Source organism: Myxocyprinus asiaticus, chromosome 6 (assembly GCF_019703515.2).
Source record: "Myxocyprinus asiaticus isolate MX2 ecotype Aquarium Trade chromosome 6, UBuf_Myxa_2, whole genome shotgun sequence".
NCBI classification, from domain to species: Eukaryota; Metazoa; Chordata; class Actinopteri; order Cypriniformes; family Catostomidae; genus Myxocyprinus; species Myxocyprinus asiaticus.
In genome coordinates, this window is record NC_059349.1 from 8,487,035 (window position 1) to 8,509,986 (window position 22,952).

General features: G+C 38.4%; 1 protein-coding gene across 1 annotated transcript; it reads right to left on the bottom strand.

The window, feature by feature from the left end:
- Nucleotides 1-9,224: 9,224 nt before the first annotated feature.
- On the bottom strand, nucleotides 9,225-22,723 carry LOC127442975 (gastrula zinc finger protein XlCGF8.2DB-like). Its single transcript, XM_051701441.1, has 3 exons — nucleotides 22,673-22,723; nucleotides 22,315-22,445; nucleotides 9,225-15,908 (listed from the first exon to the last, which is right to left on the bottom strand). Exons 2-3 carry the CDS (start codon nucleotides 22,397-22,399, stop codon nucleotides 15,139-15,141), a joined length of 855 nt encoding a protein of 284 aa, XP_051557401.1. The 5' UTR covers nucleotides 22,400-22,445; nucleotides 22,673-22,723; the 3' UTR covers nucleotides 9,225-15,138.
- Nucleotides 22,724-22,952: the final 229 nt, after the last annotated feature.

Here is a 22,952-nt window from a genome sequence, read left to right on the forward strand (position 1 = left end):
ATATATATATATATATATATATATATATATATATATATGTGTGTGTGTGTGTGTGTGTGTGTGCTACTGAAGAAATAATTCACTTGAGTACAAGTTTTATGACTCAGTAAAGAGTAAATAATCAGTTTGCTAAAAAACTAATTACATTACAAATTACTTTTATGAAAATTTTATTATACTGCATTTAGCATATGCATTGTGTCCTACAATTTTGAAAGGTAAAGAATTTATTTTAAAGAAATTGATGCTTCTGTTCACTGAAGGATATATGCTATGAATTGATTTAAAAAAATACTGCCAAAAACATTAGAAATGTTGCAAAATATTATTACTTTTTGAAATTATAATATACTGTTTGAAATATTATATTATAATTTTTATATAATTATAAATAAAAAAATAAAATAAAAATTTCAGCATGTCTGTATCATATACTGTCACCTAATCCTTAATATTGTGTACCAAATTAGCACATTAGAATGAGTTCTTAAAGGAATAATTCACCCAAAAATTAAAATTCAGTCATTATTTACTCACCCAAGTGTTGTTATAACCCCATATTACTTTCTTTTCTAAACAAAAAAGGGAGAAATTGTGAAAAAAAAAAAAAAAATTTGCTCATTGATGTCAATGGCAGTTTATGGTGCCCACCTCTTAAAGCTTCAAAAGGACAAAAAAGTATATTTCAGAAGTCTAATAAATGATTGTATGTGCATCATTACTTGTTATGAAGGAATGCACTACTGTTTTGGTGAGAAACAAACTAAAATCAAATGTATTATTTAGTGAAAATATTGCTGTTTCTGTACTGTGCATGTTTATGAGAGTACTCAAGAGCAACAGAATACACAGCCCCCACTCGTGAGATGGGGTGTTCAAGCAAAAACTAGTTTTGTTTATCTAAAAAAGGGTCAAAAGTGACAACAGAACACAAAAAAGCTGCACACAAACCAGTGAACCGAATTTACAAAACATGTCTGAAGAGTTTTAAGTCGAAAAATAGATGTTTTTCTATGCCCAGCCTTATTTTTTTAAATCGGAATCCTGAGAAATCAAACAGAGAGGCAGCCACAGTCAAACCATGTCCTAACCAGATGCCAAACGACACGCGATAAAAGGTATCTTTTCTTTGTTAAACAGAGTTTTTGTCCTAACCAGCCACGACGAGCCATTCTGTTGATCGCTTGGTTTCTATTTTCAGCTTCGCGCCATGAAGCTGCTATGAACTTGTTATTGAGATTGTTACACCTACCAACTGTTTCGCAGAGGTTTCGCTCTCTTCGTGTGGAGGTCTCTCACACATACTGTCCATCGGTTCAGAATTGAAAAGAGGTGACAGATACTGGCACCCTTCGCCTTTTTCTCCGGCGCTTCCAGTTCACTTTCGTTAAGCAAAACATTCAGAACCTTCAAAAAACTGCAGTCTCCTGTACTCTCTGTCTGACTGTAGCTTCTGAATATGTGTTTGTGGCTTTCTCAACCTCCTCGTTATCTCTTTTTGATTTCCGAGAACACCGGTTCAAATGAACAAGGCTGGGAAATGCATCTATTCTTTGACTTCGCTTGTTCTCGTTCTGTAACTATCACTGCGAGCGGGGGCTGCATGAACTGTTGCTCTCATACACTGTCATGCACAGGACAGCAACGGTTGGTCAAGAGTTTTACTAAATAATCAATTACTTCCTGTAGTAGAACCACGGCAAAGCCGTGTTTTGATGCGTCAACCTGAAGGTGAAGTTGCTATTGTGGGTCATAGTATACGAATACTGGGCCAGGCTCTCTGGTTGAGATCCTTCATTTTCTGGAATACAGTATCATGGTGGGTGTCCCATACAAATTCATTGGACTGCTTTAGCAGCTGTTGAAGTGGGGCACTATTGTCAGATAGGCATGGTGCGAACCAAGAAAGGTAGTTCACCATCCTTAAAACCATCTCCAGCTCTGCTCTGTTTTTGGGTGGTTCAAACCACGGTTAAACTATGGTTACTGTAATAGAACCATAGTAAATTTGCCACAGGGGTGACGTTTCAGTTCGATCTTTGATTTTGCCAGAAGTATATTGCCACCATAACAGTGTGGGAACATGAACATGATAATGCAATGGCATCGGAATACATTTTTAAATCCACACTACCAGGGTGAGGACCTGATCATGTTGATGCAATCTGCTCAGAATGCATTTTCAAATTAACAATGAATTTAGCTACATTCATCAGTCACTTGAGATTACTGACGTGGATTTGTACATTTTAATGGTGTTTTGTGAGATTCAATTATTAGGATGTTTGTGCTTGGCATCATGTTCAGAGGTCTCGCTAGACAAAAATCGTTATCCGTTACTCTAACAGACTCTTCTGTCATGATCTAGCCTATTTGTACCCATGTTTTAATTTGATTAGAACTAAGGCTACATACAGGGGAGTAGCATCCATTATAATGGAAATACATGAAATTGGGTAGACCCACTGATACTGTATACTGTAGCCAAATACATTTAAACTCAGTTTTTCAAAATTCCTGACATTTAATCGTAAAAAATAAATAAATATTCTCTGTCTTAGGTCAGTTAGAATAATAGTAGAGAGAATGATTTATTTCAGCTTTTCTTTCATCACATTCCCAGTGGGTCAGAAATGTACATACACTTTGTTATTATTTGGTAGCACTGCCATTTAAGTTGTTTAACTTGGGTCAAATGTTTTGGGTAGCCTTCCACAAGCTTCTCACAATAAGTTGCTGGAATTTTGCCTCATTCCTCCAGACAGAACAGGTTTATCCGAGTCAGCTTTGTAGGCTTTCTTGCTTGCACATGCTTTTTCAGTTCTGCACACAAATGTTCTATCAGATTGAGGTCAGCACTTTGTGATGGCTGCTCCAATTCCTTGATTTTGTTGTCCTTAAGCCCTTTTGCCACAACTTCGGAGGTATGCTTGGGGTCATTGTCCATTTGGAAGACCCATTTGTGACTGAGCTTTAACTTCTTGGCTGATGTCTTGTGATGTTGCCTCAATATATCCACATAATTTACTTCCTCATGATGCTATCTATTTTGTGAAGTTCACCAGTCCCTCCTGCAGCAAAGCACCCCCACAACATAATGCTGCCACCCCATGCTGCTTCACGGTTAGGATGGTGTTCTTCGGCTTGCAAGCCTCACCCTTTTTCCTCCAAACATAATGATGTTAATTATGGCATAACAGTCCAATTTTTGTTTCATCAGACCAGAGGACATTTCTCCAGAAAGTAAGATCTTTGTCCCCATGTGCACTTGCAAACTGTAGTCTGGCTTTTTTATGGTGATTTTGTAGCAGTGGCTTCTTCCTTGCTGAGAAGCCTTTCAGGTTATATCGACATAGGACTTTTACTGTGGATATAGATACTTGTCTACCCGTTTCCTGCAACATCTTCACAAGGTACTTTGCTGTTGTTCTGGGATTGATATGCACTTTTCGCACCAAACTACATTTATCTCTAGGAGACAGAATGCGTCTCCTTCCTGAACGGTATGATGGCTGTGTGGTCCCATGGTGTTTATACTTGCATATTATTGTTTCTACAGATGAACATGGTACCTTCAGCCATTTGAAAATAGCTTCCAAGGATGAACAAGACTTGTGGAGGTCCAAAAAAATAAAAATAAATATTCTGGCCTTAAAACACATCCACAGGTACACCTCCAATTAACCAATTAGCTTATCAGAAGCTAATTGGCTAATTGCCTAAAGGATTGACATCATTTTCTGGAATTTTCCAAGCTGCTTAAAGGCACAATTAACTTAGTGTATGTAAACTCCTGACCGACTAGAATTGTGATATAGTCAATTAAAAGTGAAACAATCTGTCTGTAAAGAATTGCTGGAAAAATTACTCATGTCATGCACAAAGTAGATGTCTTAAACGACTTGCGAAAACTATAGTTTGCTAATATGAAATCTGTGGAGTGGTTAAAAAATTAGTTTTAATGACTTCAACCTAAGTGTATGTAAACTTCTAACTTCAGCTTTATATAGAACTGGATCGCTGACGCAACGGTCAAATGCATGCAGGAGGAAAAGCCACTGGAAGTGTTCGATCAGCCATCTTGGTGTGCCCCAACTGCAATAGAGCCTCAATGACTGACAGCTGATAACACTTGTTTATTTTTGTTACGAGGAGACGATATACATGAGCGATCACAACGTCAGAGCATTCACCTGTCCCGGTGTGCAGCACAATGATCATCAAGGGACGTGGCTAAACTCCGCACAAGTTGTAATGTAATTAGGAAAAGCTGTAATAGCTGCTTGTTTTAGAGTGACAACACGTCCTTTCCCTCGGAGGGTTCATAAAAAAAGTCAGACTGGTATTTCTAAATTGCCCAGGATTTGCCTGTTTTCCTTTTGAAGTGCTCTCTGTAGTCATACATACTGTAGATACATTCTGTGTGCGTTTGCCATTTAAACTTACCATATCAATTTAGTTCATCTTTGCTTTGCTTGTCTCCCTCCCTCTCTGTGTACCTGCTCCGTGTGTAATAGAGAGAGAATCTGCACTCTCAGGCAAGTGTACTCGAGAATAAGGCACTTTTTAAATGAAAACATTTCCCGTATGTGAAAAAACTCTGAACGAACACTTCGATGTTGTAAAAAAAAATATCTCTGCTTGTATCTTACCTTAGTTTCATTGAACTTATTTACATTCAGCTGATCTGTTTGCCACTGAAGTTTGTTCAAAAAAATCAGAACTAGCTGCAAACTTGCCGCAAATTTGCAGCTCATTATTTTCACATACAAATGAGCTTGTGATTTGCCACAAATGCTTGCCAGAAGTTTGCAGCTCTTCACCGGTAGTGGTAAACCTCCGGCAAACCTTTGGCAACAATGGACAATTTGCCGCAAGTTTGCCGCAAAGCTCATTTGCATCTGAAAATGATCTCTGGCGAATTTGCGGCAAATTGTTATGTTATGGCCAGACGACTGGGTCAGAGCATCTCTGAAACGACAAGGCTTGTGGGGTGCGCCTTGTCAGCAGTAGTGAGTACCTACCGACAGTGGTCCGAGGAGGGACAAACCACAAACCGGTGACAAGCACTGTTCCCTCTAAGCTGTGCACGTGCACGGCCGCGCATTTCTAATATTGCTCCCACGCATTTACTGAGGCGTGAACACTATTGGTGAATGCGGAAATACGACGGCGCGTCCGAACGGTTGTTCTTTATGGTCAATGCCCATTTGGGGAGTAATTAGCATAAACAGTCGCTTATATCTAATGTGAATGCAAACAGGTTTAACAAAAAATCAGGTATGTGTCATATCGGATCTGTGCATAAGACGTTGCAGTGTAAATGCACTAATGCAGCCAAATAGATCTGTCACTGTCCATGTTGTTAATATTAATCAAACACCAATATTGAAAAGATAGCCACTGACTGCTCTTTATTTATTTGTTATATATTACTTTGTTCTTACACTTTAAAAAAAATTCTGTAATTTTAACAGTAAAAGACTGTAAAAATGCTACAGAAATAAAATGTTAATTGATTAATGAGTATTAACTGTAAAATATACAGTAAAAATGTTTAATATATTTTAAAGACACTACAGTAGTTTTTACAATAAAATGTTGTAAAAATTACATTTCTTTTAGATTTAAAAAGTATGATTTTCCTATATAATTAATGGTAAAAATGTACATTATGTTTAACAAGAGAGTACATGTACTTTTTACAGTATTGTTAAAATTACAGTAAAAAACAGTAATTGGGCATTCCCAGATTTCCCTGCGTGACCCATTACATTATGTTTCTTCTTATTTTTAATATCAGTTATGTACATTGGGGTGTTCTGTTTTATATTTAATGTAGTTTAATGTTTACTGCATTATTTTAATTTCACATGTGTTACCCTGATGGTGTTTAGTGTTTGTGTGAGTGACACTGAGCACTGTCTCTACATGTTTATTGGTCATTGCTCCTGGAAGAGCCACTGTTGGTGAACTTAATGTCATCATGTGCCCTTCTGTAGTTACTATGGTGATTAACAATACCTTATAAAGTAAAAAGCAGATTTTTACAGTTCCAGAAGGCTAATAGCAAGTTTATGATGTTTTTTTTTCTTTTTTTTTTTTACAGCGCCATCGTGGTCATGTAAATTACAAGTTTTAAACTGTAAAATTTACAGTTTGTTCTGTAAAGTTGTTTACATTTATACTCTATTTTTTACATTATTATTATTATTATTATTATTTAAAACAGGATTTTTTTTTTTACAGTGTAGTTTACTAATATTTAAGCTACTGCTTTATTATTATGACTATTTACCTGAATAATTCAAAACATTAAACAATGTTTACTAAGGCAACATGCCATTGTTTTAATTAAGTTTAATTAAGGTTAATATGTACATTAATATATAACTTTTTAAATAAAGGAGTGTATTCAATAGAATTTTAGCCTTTCCATTTTTACTGTGGTATTGAAATTTCAAATATTAAGAATTGTAAAATTTCACCGGTATTGGTACCAACAAACATTTGGTGTGGCGAAGGCTATACTATCTGGTCCAAACCGACAGAAGGTCTACTGTGGCACAAATCACAGAAAATTTTAATGATGGTTACAGGAGAAATGTGTCACAACACACATTGCATCGCACCCTGCTGCGTATGGGGCTGCGTAACTGCAGACTGGTCAGAGTGCCCATGATGACCCCTGTCAACCATCGAAAGTGCCTACAACGGGCACGTGAGCATTGGAACTGGACCTTGGAGCAGTGGAAGGATGTCCGGTCCAATGAGTCCTGTTTTCTTTTACATCACGTGGACGGCCGTGTATGTGTTTGCCATTTACCTGGGGAAGTGATGGCACCAGGATGCACTGTGGGAAGACAGTTTGAGGAACATGATGAAGAGTTCAAGGTGTTGCCCTGGCCTCCAAATTCCCCAGATGTCAATACGATTAAGAATCTCTGGGATGTGTTGGACCAACAAGTCTGATCCACGGCAGCTCCACCTCGCAACTTACAGGACTTGAAGGATCTGCTGCTGTCTTCATGCCAGATACCACAGGACACCTTCAGGGGTCTTGTAGAATCCATGCCGTGGCAGGTCAGTGCTGCATGCGGAGGACCAACAGCATATTAGGCAGGTGGTAATGTCTTGTCTCTGACTGGTCTGCGGCTACGCAGCCCCATACACAGCAGGGTGCAGTGCACTGTGTGTTGTGACACATTCCTCCCGTAACCATCATAAAAATGTTCTGATTTTCTGAGCTACAGTAGACCTTCTGTCAGTTCAGACCAGACAGGATAGCCTCTGTTGCCCTCGCACATCAATGAGCCTTGGGCGCTCAACACTCTGTCACTGCTTTTTCAATTCTCTGACCACTGTCTGTAGGTATTCACCACTGCTGACTGGGAGCACCCCACAAACCTTGCCGTTTCAGAGATGCTCTGACCCAGTCGTCTGGCCATAAAAATCTGGCTCTTGTCAAAGTCGCTCAGGTCTTTACTCCTGCCCATTTCTCCTGCATTTAACACGTTGATAACGAGAACTGATTGTTCACTTACTATCTAATCTACCCAGACCTTGACATGTGGCCTTGTTAGGAGATGATCAACTTTGTTACATTCCCTTGTGAGTGCTCATAATGTTTTGGCTCATCTGTGTATATGCATTATATACAGTATATTAGCTTTTTAATTTACATATTTACAAATTCCATCAATGTTTCCATCAATAAATATGATGTTTTAAAATTACATATATTCCATACAAATATTTTATTACATGTTTACATGCATCAGTATTCTAGTAAAGTATTTAGAACAAGAACTTAAACACTACTGTCTCTTAATACTACCAGCAGTTTAGCCCAGCGAGCACATAACAAAAGAGGATCTTTAGAAGTTTCTTTAGCACATCTGTATTGTATGATTGCAATAAAAATTTATTTTTGTTGTTGTTTTTTTAATCAGCAAATTACTGTAAAGAACAGAAATGGTATTAAAAGAGACATTTTTCAATGACACATGGATTGCGTGGATCATTAGACTACAACACAGAGTCAAAATAAACTTTTATTCTCAAAACGCAGTGAAAAGATCTCATTGCCACTGAAATGTACTAAAACAAAAAAAAACACCTTAACTGCTAAAGCTGCTGCCGGTAACATGCTGTACAATGTGGCTGCCAAAACTGTACTGTAATTACTTTGAATAACAGTAGCTGCCAGTATCTGATGAATACAAAAACTGCCTCTGAGCTTCACATTAAAAGGTATAGTTCATCCAAAAATAATCTCATCATTTACTCACCCTCATGCCATCCCAAATGTATTTGACCACATTTCTTCAGCAGAACACATCTGAAGAAAAATATGTCAGCTCAGAAGGTCCTTATAATGGATGTGGTTGGTAACACGATTTTTAATGCTCCAAAAAGCACAGGCAATCAGCATTAACATCATCCACACGACTCCAGTGGTTAAATGAATGTCTTATATAGCGATATGATTGCTTTTGGTACTTTTTAACTATAAATAATCGCTTCCGTTAAGTAGCAGTATGCGCATTCACGAGAGGGCTGAGGTCTCGCTGTCTCGTGTGACATATTGCCGTTGGCATGTTCACGCGAGAAGTGACGCATGCGTGACACACCTGGAAGAGCAGCACTGTTTACAACTGAGTAGGAGGAACGCTGTACAGACCGAATGCCGTAAACAAATTGAAGCAAATTTAAATAAAGATTCAGATATTGATTTAAGACGAGAAGAAGAGATAAAAGTTTTTGCACAGCAATATTGATTTGAACCTGAGTACTCTGACCAGGAGCACAGGGAGATGGAGGAGGCTGGACCAACAAGCCTCAGAGAGACAGAGAGCTCAGGAGATGTGGTGGTGCACATGTAGGCGATGCTCAGGTAGAGAGCATCAACTGCAAAGAATGGAACATTGCCATGCCATCGCTGGAAAGACCCCGTGACCTCAGCCCTTTCGTGAACGTGCAACAGACACAATGATTTATAGTTAAAAAGTACTTAAATAATAACAAATGCGACCGTATCGCTTTACAAGACATTTACCCGTCGTATGGATGATGTTAATGCTGACTGTGTGTGCTTCTTGGAGCATCAAAAATCATGTTACCATCCACATGCATTATAAAAACCTACTGAGTGAGATATTTTTCTTCAAATGTGTTGTGCAGAAGTAAGTCATACACATCTGGGATGGCATGAGGGTGAGTAAATGATGAGAGAATTTTCATTTTTGGGTGAACTATCCCTTTAAGTCTGCTGTATATTTGCAGTAAACTGCTGGTGAAATTGCAGTAAATCTACCATGATTTGTTTTTATTTATTTTGTTTCTGTGTATCCAACACATCCACACACACAGCTGCCATACAGTCTGGTGTTATCAAACCCAATTTGTCTGCCACACTGTCTGGCAAAAGTGGTGTAGGCAAAGGTTTCTTTAAAATATACTTTATTTTTGCAATTCTATCTGGTGTTAATTGTCACAGAAATTACATCACCTTTAAGTAACTCAATTCAACCACAAACTAGCAATTAAATGGCCTTTCTCCAGTGAATGCACAGTTGATTTTTATAATTACTTATTAGGGTTGTCACGATAACATAATCATATCTTACAATACTATACCAGCTAAAGTATCATGATATCACACAATAGTGTGTTAATTCTAGGGCTGCCCCCTAATAGTCGACCAAACGTTAGTCGATGATAAGAGTCTTGGTCCACCAAGTTTTGATTGGTCGGTTGGTCGCAGAAAAAACAAAACAAAAACAAACTACACAGTAAACGGACGAACAGCGGTATTACCGCTGGTTGGATGCTAGGTGGTACTGTGGGGTAATTTTCGTTAAGCAGGGTTAGGCCTACACAATAAAGCAAGACACCATGATTTCAAACTTTGAACTTTTTTATTTATTTTAACTAAAAATTCAAATGAAACTGGAAAAAAATTAAGTGCAATTAAAATGTGTGTTGTTCAACTTTTTGAAAGATGGCTTTACAACAGTTGACAACATCTCTCTGGCAAAGAACCTACTTCATCTGTGCATTCTCTACCAGTTGGTTATTTCGTTGTCCGGGAAAATACATCATGTGTGTGAATAAATTCGTTTTGGTCCCTCCTTCACAATAAATTATATATATATATATATATTATATATATTGCAATATCCAATTACATCGGCAACCCCTGGGCTGAGTGATCGGTGAATGTTCTTGCTTTAGTGATTTTGTATTGAAAATGTATTTAAAAAATGAAAAACTTAAATCAAATACATTTCTAAATTCAAATTGCACTCCAAACAAAATGAAAAAGCAATTAAAATAATGAAGTGATAAATTATATATATATATATATATGTATAAAATTGGTGGGTTTTTGTTAAATGTGAGCCAAAATCATCACAATTAAAAGAACCAAAGACTTAAACTACTTCAGTCTGTGTGCATTGAATTTATTTAATACACGAGTTTCACAATTTGAGTTGAATTACTGAAATAAATGAACTTTTCCACGACATTCTAATTTATTGAGATGCACCTGTATATATATATATACACACACATACATACATACATACACACAGTGACTTGCAAAAGTATTCAGACCCCTGACAATTATCTCATATTACTGAATTACAAATGGTGCAGTTTCATTCTGTTTCATATTTTTATTTTAAAACACTGGAACTCAAAATCAATTATTGTTAGATGACATTGGTTTTATGTTGAGAAATATATCTATATATATATATATATCTCTCTCTATATATCTATCTATATATATATATATATATATATATATCTATATATATATATATATATGAAATATCTTGCTTGCATAAGTATTCAACCCCTGTGCTGTGGAAGCTGCCAGGTTACACCGATGAAAGAAATTGCCCTAACGAGGACACAATTACTTTAACACTGGCATCCACCTGTGAATCTTTAAAGTTGCAATCACATTTTCTGGATAAAAAAAAAACCATTGTTGAAGGATCATTGGTCAGGCTGTGAATCTGAAGGAAAATGAAGACCAAAGAGCATTCCACAGCAGTTAGAGATAAAGTAATAAAAATGCATAGATTAGGGAAAGGGTACAAATTAATACCCAGATGTTTGGATATCCCAGTGAGCACAGTTGCATCAATAATCAAGAAGTGGAAGCTGCACCACACCACCCAGGCACTGCCAAGAAAAGGCCATCCCTCAAAACTCAGTGCTCTACCAATAAGGATACTTGTGAGAGAAGCCACAGAGAGGCCAACAATCACTTTGAAAGGAGCTACAGAGTTCAGTGGCTGGGAATGGAGTAATGGTGCACCAGTCAACCATATCAAGAGCACTGCATAACGCTGGTGTGTATGGGAGGGTGGCAAGAAAGAAGCTGTTATTCAAAAAGTACCATCTGAAAGCACATCTGGAGTTTGCCAGAAAGCATTTGAGTGGCCCAGCTGCGACGTGGGAGAAGGTTTTGAGGTCAGATGAGACCAAGATAGAGCTTTTTGGTCAAAACTCAAAGCGTTATGTGTGGCGCAAACCTAACACTTCCCAAGCCTCAAGACACACCATCCCTACAGTGAAGTATGGTGGTGGCATCATCATGCTGTGGGGATGCTTCTCAGGGTCTGGTCATCTTGTTAGAACTGAAGGAAGAATGGATGGAGCAAAATATAGGGAAATACTGCAAGAGAACCTGCTTCAGTCCACTAAAAAACTGATGCTTGGGAGGAAATTCACCTTTCAGCATGACAATGATCCCAAGCACAAGGCCAAAGCAACATTGGAGTGGCTCAAGAACAAAAAGATAAATGTCCTACAGTGGCCCAGTCAAAGTCCTGATCTCAATCCTATTGAGAATCTGTAGCACTATTTGAAAGTTGCAGTCCACAAGCATCACCAAACCAACCTGAACAACCTGGAGCAAATCTGCCGAGAAGAGTGCGCCAAAAATAACTTCATCACTGTGCAAAGCTGGTACATATGCACCCCAAAAGACTTAAAGCAGTTATTGTAGCAAAAGGTGGCTCGACCAAATATTAATGTGTGGGGGTTGAATACTTATGCAAGCAAGATATTTCAGTTTTTTATTTTTCATAAAAATATTTCCCAAGAAAAAAACAATGTCACTTTACAATAATTGATTTTTGAGTTTCAGTGTTTTAAAATAAAATATAAATCAGAATGACATTTCAGAGTACCATTTGTAATTCGGCAATATGAGAGAATCGGTCAGGGGTCTGAATACTTTTGCAAGGCACTGTATATATAAAGTAACTACCTTTCCATTTACCATCAGGCAAGTATCCGTCTAAATATGCAGGTGGAAAATTACTTACAAAAATGAAGACATAAAAACTGTAAAATTTATAAATGTAAAAATAATAATAATAATGATGATAATAATCACTGAAATATAAATCATGGTTCGAGGTGAATGTGTTTTTATATTATTTTATGTTTTAATCACAGATGTTTAGGCTGTAGAGTTGTAGTCACAATGAACTGCTCTGTGGAAATAAAGCGAACTGAACTCAAAGCACCTCCTGAGCTGAGATGTCTGAGGTTCATTTGCAGCACTCATAGATGATACTGTTCTTGCAAAACAAAAATATAAAACATTCAGAAGACAGAAACAAAGAAAGAGTGAGAACCTTTTACATGCACATGTTCCATGTGAACGCATGCCTCTGTACAAACAATGGCTTTTCTGTCATCTGTTCTTAATAATATAATAAAGTGTGTTTCTTCAAGCGCGTGTCTGTGTGTCTACGGGCAAATTATTTGTAATATTAATTTGATAACAATAATAGCCTAATAATAATTTAATACATGGGAAAACGAGCCAAATATCGTCTTATGGTCAAAGGCATCAGCTATTAGCGATCACTCTGACCATCGTTGATCCCCGAGATCATCGTCTGTCGGCACAACCCTAATGTGCATTTCTCTCTATAAATTAAAAAAAGTTCAGACTCCTTGCTGATTTTTCTGACACATTCAGAATCATTACCGCTTTTGCCGGTGTCGCTGTTTCTCGCTGCGTGTGTGCACTTGTAAAATGTATATTTTAAAGACTCATTATTACGATTTAGTATTTCTCTGTAATGTAGAACAGTGTTAGCAATGTTACTTATAACATTCTTTCTCAGCCCTGGAAATCAAACCATTTTCTGATATATATATTTAAGTAATTAATATCATAAACGTGTGCCAATTAGTCAACTAATGGCTTAAACTAACGACTACTAGTCGACTAGGAAAATCTTTGTCAGGGGCAGCCCTAGTTAATTCTTACCACAGATTGTCATAGCAAAGGTGGTTTTTAGAAATTCTACTTGTTGCTCCAGAAGTGGTGAAAATAACTGATGGATGAACTGGGAGAAGGCTCGAATTAACTAACTTATTACCTAGTACATTCTTAGTTTGATGTAAAGAAAAAAATCTTTGCTGCATCGTAACAGCCGGTTCAAACGGCAATGTATTTAAACTTTTATTCCATTATTTCTGTGATTATTTTAATGTTGTAAACATAAAAATAAAGATATTGTAACGTTGAAAAGACTTTTGGGCAGCTGTTCATTATTATAATCGCTTCAGCCCTGGTCTCCTGGTAAATAGCAGCGCGAATGCAGATTACATACAAATCGGTTTGATCGCACACCTTAGGGATGTGATCAAATCATAAGTGCGACCTTAGTGAAGTTTCCACCACCATGCATTTGTAATTGGAAAAAAACTAAACTAGAGCAATGTTCGAATTTTCAGAGAAACGGTAAATCTGTAAATGTTAAGAATAAGCATTTAGGATAAAGGTGCACAAGGCAAGATTTTAGCAAGGATATACCTGGGATGAGTAAGAGCCATCGGCCCTAGAAGTACTTGCGGTTTTGGACTCTATATTGACACACATCGTCCTGGAGTGTTGTCGCTTCACACCAAATGTGTTTGTTTATCTTCTGTATTATTACTTTTAGTCTGTGTTTTTTTCAGTCTCATATTACACACATCCCTATAATGGACATTCTTCTATCCAAACGAATTTTCACTCGTTGTTGCGCGCCGGACTGTGACCGGACAACTGTGACTTGCGAGCTCTCGGCCAGCTTAACAACGCTTTGTGCTCGCGCTTGGCATTTGATGTCGCGCTGCTTATCCATGAACCACGCTCTGAGAGCTGACCTCTCATTTGGACATTTTATCATTCCACTTTTACTCATTCTGGTTGGACTGTCTGGTGGATCACACTCCTGTTTATCAATACCGTACCATCACTGGTACCACTGACGTGTGTTGTCAACATGGCAGCGTCCATGAGGGGGCAACTCGCTCCATGTAAAATTAAACAGCTTTTATAGGGTTTCTGATAAAAATTCAGTGTTCATCTTATGCAAGTGTACATAATTTTGTCTTTGTGTAAAACTTTAATTAGCAAAAATGTACTTAGTGCACCTATAAATGAAGTGTCCGAAGGGGTTTAATAAGGTTGCTGGTGTTTCCCCTTTTTGGCTTGAAATCTCTGTAGGCATTCACAGCAGATGTGTTTTCCTGGTCTCATCAGTCAAAACCCAAAATAACTCTAAATCTTGCTACGTGAATTGTGTGTAAAAAGCTTCTCACTCTCCGTAGTTTTACTTAAATCCATATTATCCATTAGGAGACACGACAGCCAAATTAACATGCTGGGATTCAGATGTGTGTGTTTGACGCATGAGAAAACCACTCAGTGAAAAATAATACCATATAAAGGGCAATTTCTAAACAGCATTTTGAATTCTTAAAGGGCACTGCGTGAAGGGAGCGCCACTCGAAAAGACTATATTTTTAATGTCATTGCAGACATAGGTCTGATTTAAATGAAAGTTTCAGTGAAAATAATATTTACTACCGCACATTCAACATAACTTACAGTACTACCGATTAAAAAATAATGTGGCACCACCAGTATTTTGAAGCTTTAGTATCGCAATACTACCATAACACCGGTCTACTGTGCATTTATTAATTTTTACTATTACTTATGTTTCCAAACCTTTCGCCACACTCAGATCACTGGTGTAATTTCCCTCCAGAATGGACTCTCGTATGAATTTTTAGGTCTGTTTGAGCTTTGTATCTCTTCCCACACTAATTACATGTGAAAGGCTTCTCTCCAGTGTGAATTCTCATGTGATTCTTAAGGTTTCCTTTCTGTGTGAAACTCTTCCCACACTGATGACATGTGAAAGGCTTCTCTCCAGTGTGAATTCTCATGTGACGATTAAGGTCTCCTTTGTGACTAAAACTCTTCCCACACTGATGACATGTGAAAGGCATTTCTCCAGTGTGAATTCTCATGTGACGATTAAGGCTATCTTTCAGTGTGAAACTTTTTCCACACTGATGACATGTGAACGGCTTCTCTCCTAAGTGGATATTTATGTGAATCTGGAGGCTTCTTTTATGCATGAAAGTCTTTCCACACTGAGGACATGTTAAAGGCTTCTCTCCAGTGTGAATTCTCAGGTGACAATTAAGGTTTTCTTTGTGTATGTAACTCTTTCCACACTGATGACATGTTAAAGGCTTCTCTCCAGTGTGATTTATTTTGTGACGATTAAGGTTTTTTTTGTGTATGTAACTCTTTCCACACTGATGACATTTAAAAGGCCTCTCTCCAGTGTGAATTCTTCTGTGAATCTTAAGGCTTCTTTTATGCATGTAACTCTTTCCACACTGATGGCATCTGAATTCTTTTTTGGATCCTGTTCTTTGACGTCTTTTTCGTGAGAAATTATTTTCAGATTGTGAGCAGTTAAAACTTTGTTCTTCTGATTTCAAATGATCAGGTTTCTGATACTGATGTTTCTCCTCCTCTTCATTCTGTTCTTGACTTTCCTCTTTCAGCTCCATCAGATCTAAAATGAACATAAGTAGTTGTAACATGAACTTTCAATCAGTTTCAGCAGTGTTCTGGAGTGACATAATAAATCTTAAACTTTTGAAACCAAATGTGTCAAATATCCCTATAAAAATTATACATACACTTTGTATGACCCCATAACTGAGACTACCTGGAATATCTGTGCTTTGTTACACCACAGAATCAAATAAATACTGGTTTAGACATTCAGATGATACAAACTGTAAAAAAAAAATTGGTTGAATAGGTGACTGGGCTTGGGAATGATGACTTTTTAACGTAGCAATAATAAAAAATTAAAAAATCCAAATGATTTTCAATCTACAGTTGTGCTCAAAAGTCTGCATACCCTGGCAGACATTTTGGCATTGATTTTGAAAATATGACTGATCATATGAAGCCATTTATTATCACATAGTTGTTTGGCTCCTTTTTAAATAAAATAGCAGAAATCACCCAAATGGCCCTGATCAAAAGTTAACATACCCTTGAATGTTTGACCTTGTTACAGACACACAAGGTGACACACACAGGTTCAAATGGCAATTAAAGGTTAATTTCCCTCACCTTTGGCTTTTTAAATTGCAATTAGTGTCTGTGTATAAATAGTCAATGTGTTTGTTAGCTCTCTCGTGGATGCACTGAGCAGGCTAGATACTGAGCCATGGGGAGCAGAAAAGAACTGTCAAAAGACCTGCGTAACAAGGTAATGGAACTTTATAAAGATGGAAAAGGATATAAAAAGATATCCAAAACCTTGAAAAAGCCAGTCAGTACTGTTCAATCACTTATTAGGAAGTGGAAAATTCGGGGATCTCTTGATACCAAGCCAAGGTCAGGTAGACCAAGAAAGATTTCAGCCACAACTGCCAGAAGAATTGTTCGGGATACAAAGAAAACCCCACAGGTAACCTCAGGAGAAATACAGGCTGCTCTGGAAAAAGACGGTGTGGTTGTTTCAAGGAGCACAATACGACGATACTTGAACAAAAATGAGCTGCATGGTCGAGTTGCCTGAAAGAAGCCTTTACTGCGCCAATGCCACAAAAAAGCCCGGTTACAATATGCCCGACAACAATCTTGACACGCCTCACAGCTTCTGGCACACAGTAATTTGGAGTGACGAGACCAAAATAGAGCTTTATGGTCACAACCATAAGCGCTATGTTTGGAGAGGGGTCAACAAGGCCTATAGTGAAAAGAATACCATCCCCACTGTGAAGCATGGTGGTGGCTTACTGATGTTTTGGGGGTGTGTGAGCTCTAAAGGCACGGGGAATCTTGTGAAAATTGATGGCAAGATGAATGCAGCATGTTATCAGAAAATACTGGCAGACAATTTGCATTCTTCTGCACGAAAGCTGCGCATGGGACGCTCTTGGACTTTCCAGCACGACAATGACCCTAAGCACAAGGCCAAGTTGACCCTCTAGTGGTTACAGCAGGAAAAAGGTGAAGGTTCTGGAGTGGCCATCACAGTCTCCTGACCTTAATATCATCGAACCACTCTGGGGAGATGTCAAACGTGTGGTTCATGCAAGACAACCAAAGACTTTGCATGACCTGGAGGCATTTTGCCAAGACGAATGGGCAGCTATACCGCCTGCAAGAATTTGGGGCCTCATAGACAACTATTACAAAAGACTGCACGCTGTCATTGATGCTAAAAGGGGCAATACACAGTATTAAGAACTAAGGGTATGCAGACTTTTGAACAGGGGTCATTTCATATTTTTCTTTGTTGCCATGTTTTGTTTTATGATTGTACCATTCTGTTATAACCTACAGTTGAATATGAATCCCATAAGAAATAAAAGAAATGTGTTTTGCCTGCCTACTCATGTTTTCTTTAAAAATGATACATATATTACCAATTCTCCAAGGGTATGCAAACTTTTGAGCACAACTGTATATTGGCATTTTTTTCAAAAATAAATAGGGCTGCTCATCGCACAATGATTTTTGTATATTAATACATATTTCTCAATAAAACTTTGGTAAAGTGCGAGCGGCAGGGTAACTTAAATGGTGGTTGCACACCTGTCGCGTCTGGAGGATGGCATGGCATGTTCCAAAATTAGAAACAATTATTTTCAATAAGGTACTCACACTGTTGCTTGGTGTCTGTCCGCGGCATCCAGCTACGACTCTGGAGGCTGCTCAAAATTCTGCAGCGCCACGTAGTGCAACTAGCTTAGTTTTTTATTAAATTAATCACAAATCATTATCAGAGGACAAAGATTATTAACTTGAGCCATCACTGGATGAAATAGAGTATGTGTACACTGCTTGGCCCGAAAAAAGTTGCATACGCTAATATTATGTTGGACCGCCTTTAGCTTTGATTATGGCATGCATTCATCATGGCATTGTTTCAACAACCTTATGCAACATCACAAAAAATATCTCCATCCTGTGTTGCATTAATTTTTGGCAGAGATCTTGTATTGATGACAGGAGAGTCGGACCACTACGTAAGGTCTTCTCCAGCACATCCCAAAGACTTTCAATGGGATTAAGGTCAAGACTCTATGGTGGCCAGTTCATGTGTGAAAATGATTCCTCATGCTCCCTGAACCACTCTTTCACAATTTGAGCTCGATGAATCTTGGCATTGTTGTCCTGGAACATGCCCGTGCCATCAGGGAAGAAAAAATAAATTGATGGGACCTGACAAATTGATGCAAACCTAGATCATAACACTGCCTCCAGAGGCTTGTAAAGTGGGCACTATGCATGACAGGTGCATCGCTTCATGCGCTTCACTTCTTACCCTGACGCACCCATGGAATAAGGTAAATCTGGACTCATCAAACCACATGACCTTTTTCTTTTGATCCACAGTCCAATCTTTATGCTCCCTAGCAAACTGAAGTAGTTTGTTCTGATTAGCCTCACTAAAAAGTGGCTTTCTTGTGGCCACACAGTTGTTTCTTGTGGCACAATCCTGTAAATTCTCGTTGCATTTTGCATATGGAAATGCTCTTATTTTCACTATTAAACATGGCCGTGAGTTCTACTGTCGTTTTTTTATGATGTGACTTCACCAAGCATTTTAGTGATCTCCAATCAAGATCATTCAAGATTTTTTTCCAACTACATTTCTTCCGCAAAGCTGGCAGTTCACCACTATCCTTCCAAGTTTTAATAATGCGTTGGACAGTTCTTAACCCAATTCCAGTGATTTCAGCAATCTCCTTAGTTTTCTTTATTGATGCAGGCCACTTCTGAGTAACATCTTTTCCACAACCACGGAATACATGGTTGTTTAAGAAATGAGAAGCTACACACTGCATCAGTTAGGATTAAAAGAATTGTTGCCAGCTGAAAATATATGCAATAATGATCCAATCATAGGCTCTTAAATATCTGTTTATTTAAATCCTAATAGCGACTTTTTTTTTTGGCCAGGCAGTGTATATTTCATATAGCCTGTAAGGCAGAGTGCCAAGTCGTCTGGACTCAGTGGGCATCACTTCATGAGAAAACAAAGAACTTCCAGAAAATCAAAATAAGACCACTTTTACACAATTAGCATCTCTATCTGAGACACCACACTGAGCAGGGATTCACAAATTCACTCCTCATGGTTACTCTTCCACATCTGTCCCATTCCTTCCCCTCTCCTCTCTCTCCCTCTTAAAACAGAATTACCTCAAACTCACTTAAGATCTGTATGTACAAAAATACATATTCAGTGTAAACTAAGAATTCAACTGTACACGTTTAGTGTAATTTAAACGGTCTTAGTGCGACTAGTGCAATGGTTTCATTTCCCATAGCAGCAGACTTAGTCATAACAAAGATTTGTTATTTAAAGAAATGATGTCTCTGCTGTGGGTGTTTCTTCAATGTAAATTACTTTCAGGACTCAGAAAGTTGTCACCTCCTAAATCACTGAACTCTGTTCAGTTCCAAATGTCTATTGTCTACCATTGGCTGATGATATTTATTCTGTCTGGATACTTAAGGTGAACTCACAAGACGCTCAGGAGAATACTGTAGCCAGATGAACCCCATGGTGTTGCATGTTTTAAAAACACAACACTGTGTCTTACAATTTTTTTTATTTTCTCCCCAATTTGGAATGCCCAATTCCCAATGCTCTCTAAATCCTCGTGGTGGCGTAGTGACTCACCTCAATCCGGGTGGAGGAGGACGAATCTCAGTTACCTCCACGTCTGAGACTGTCAATCTGCGCATCTTATCATGTGGCTTGTTGAGCGCGTTACCGCAGAGACGTAGTGCGTGAAGTCTTCATACTATTCTCCGTGGCATCCACGCACAACTCACCATGCGCCCCTCCGAGAGCAAGAACCACACATTATAGCGACCACGAGGAGGTTACCCCATGTGACTCTACCCTCCCTAGCAACTGGGCCAATTTGGTTGCTTATGAGACCTGGCTGGAGTCACTCAACACGCCCTGGATTCAAACTCACGACTCCAGGAGTGGTAGTCACGTCAATACTCACTGAGCTACCCAGGCCCCCCACCACGTCTTACTATTAAAGTCAGGTATGCATCTCCTACTCTTAAATTGGACTCAAGATGGCACCGAGTATGGCTACTGTGTTGCGAGCTCCGACACAACATAGTAGTTTTTTGTTTGTTTTGTTTACAATTCTTATGTTTTTTGTATTGGATGTTGTCTGCTTTATTGTCTACGACAGACAAACACTTTTGGACATTGGTTCTGCAATTACACACTGTAAACCGGACTTCAAATTCCTTAATGCCGACCCGCTGTTTACAAACACGCCAGTGGAGCCCTTTGTCTGGGCTGACCGGCCACGGAAAACGCAGAAGGAAAAGGGGAAACAGATCTCTTCTCATCAGAGTAAGATGTCGCGCAAATCGACCCCCACTACCCAGTTTTCTACTGGCAAATGTTCAGTCTCTGGACAACAAGCTCTGCGAGCTGAGAGCGCGGATCTCTTTCCAACGAGAGACGAGGGACTGCTGCATTATCTGCCTTACAGAAACTTGTACGTCTGCGGAAATTCCAGACTCAGCCATCGAACCCGCGGGGTTCTCTGTGCACCGAGCGGACAGAGCGAAAGACCTCTCAGGTAAAAGCAGAGGTGCTGGTGTATGTTTTATGATCAATGATTTATGATTATGGTGTGAGATTCAGAGGCAACAGTGTAATTCAGCTCTGCTCACGGCAGGCAAATGCGTAATGGAAAATCAATTTGCGATATTCAAGTGGGGGTTTTAATATTCGACTAGCTGGAGCAGAACGAGTTCTCAATCAGCCAATTACTCGTGCACATCACTATAAAATAATGAGATAATTTTCATTTTTGGGGTGAACTATTCCTTTAACTCCATTTTCATGTAAGCTCCATCAAAGCTGGTAGTTAATGGCTAGTAGACAATGTTAAGATAATTTAGATCAGTGGTTCTCAATAAAGGTGCCACAGCACACAATGCGGCGTATTAATCTGAATATTGAGGTGGTTGTTGTGTACAAACATGTTGCCAAATTAGCACTTTAAATTGAAACTATCCAGCACCACATCTACGGGTAAAATTCATTGACACTGATTGAGGTCAAAGGCCTAAAGCACCGTACGCACATGCATCAACTTCCAGCGATACGAATAACAGCGAAATCTGGCGACTAGATGTGGGCGTGGCGAGCGACATGGCAGAGTTCAGAGAAGATTAACTTTATGCGAATGAGTAGTGACTTTTGGCAGCGACACCCAATAGCAGAGAAGACCGATCAGTGGAGCTCACGTAATCCATCTCCTAGTCAAGTGCAGGCAATACAGAGAAGTTAGTTTTACTGGAAATATATCTCATCTGTGATCAGATTTTCAAGAGATATGGCCAGACGTGAAGTCGACCAATGACAGCAGTTGGAACGGCCACTAGTGTCTTCACAGTACAGAGGCTAGTAACATGACATGATTGCGTCACGGCATGTGTGTACAGAGCTTAGAGAAGGATGAAGTGGTCAAACCATTTTCTGTCTGTACTTCCATTCATAAATGCCTTTTTTACTATCCAGATTTCACATTACAAATTATTCAACAAGAGACAAGTTGTGGTGAATGATTTGTTCAAGTAAAAAGTAGTTACACAAGATTTCAAAAACTGCTCAGAGTCAGACTGCCACTTGTTTGTCAAGTACTCTCCATGCATTGAATATCATTCACAAGCAGCAGCAGCAACTGCCTCACTAAATTCATACATTTTGTAGTTAAGGAGTATGAAAAATGTGTCAAAACAAACTTATATCTTTTAAACTCTTTAGAGATGATTATGGTTTAACTAATTAGGTGTAATTTGACTGACTTCATAATTTCCTACGCATCAAAACCTGATGAACCGATGGCCTGAAGTTGTGTAACCTAAATGACATTAATAAAGAATCAAGAATAAATACAAACCTCTTTGTTCTTCAGTATCTTCAGTTTTTATCCCACATGTTTGTGTAATATTGATGTCTTCACTCTCTTCTTTAATAAACTCCATCTTTACAGCAGTTTGTCACACAGATCTCAGTCGTTTCATCTGGAAACTTTGTCACGTTTATGATGTTGTGAAAAATCAACAGAATGAAAAAGGAAAAACAAAGTAAATCACTCTGTTTCTCATGTGTGGATGAGAGACCAACTCACCTTCAGTAATAATCTACATTAATTTAAGATTCCTAAATCAAAGTTATCTCAGTCATACTGCAATGTTATTACAGCACATTTAAAAACATACATTTATTTCATTTTATACACGCTCAAAAACACAAACCTTTCCAAGGCAACAGGAGACGCGGCGCAGCGCTTATGACATCACAACAACAACAGCGGATCAGAAAAGCAAAATAAAAGTCCCATTTAACACGCTGTGAAAAATCACAAAATACATAGACAATTGTTTGTCTAACTGTAAACCTAAATACGGAACTAATGGACAAAATGTAGAAATTCGTATAAAATATATGCAGGTGAGTAATATTTTAAGCCACATAAAATACTGTGTGTGTGTGTGTGTGTGTGTGTGTGTGTGTGTGTGAGAGAGAGAGAGAGAG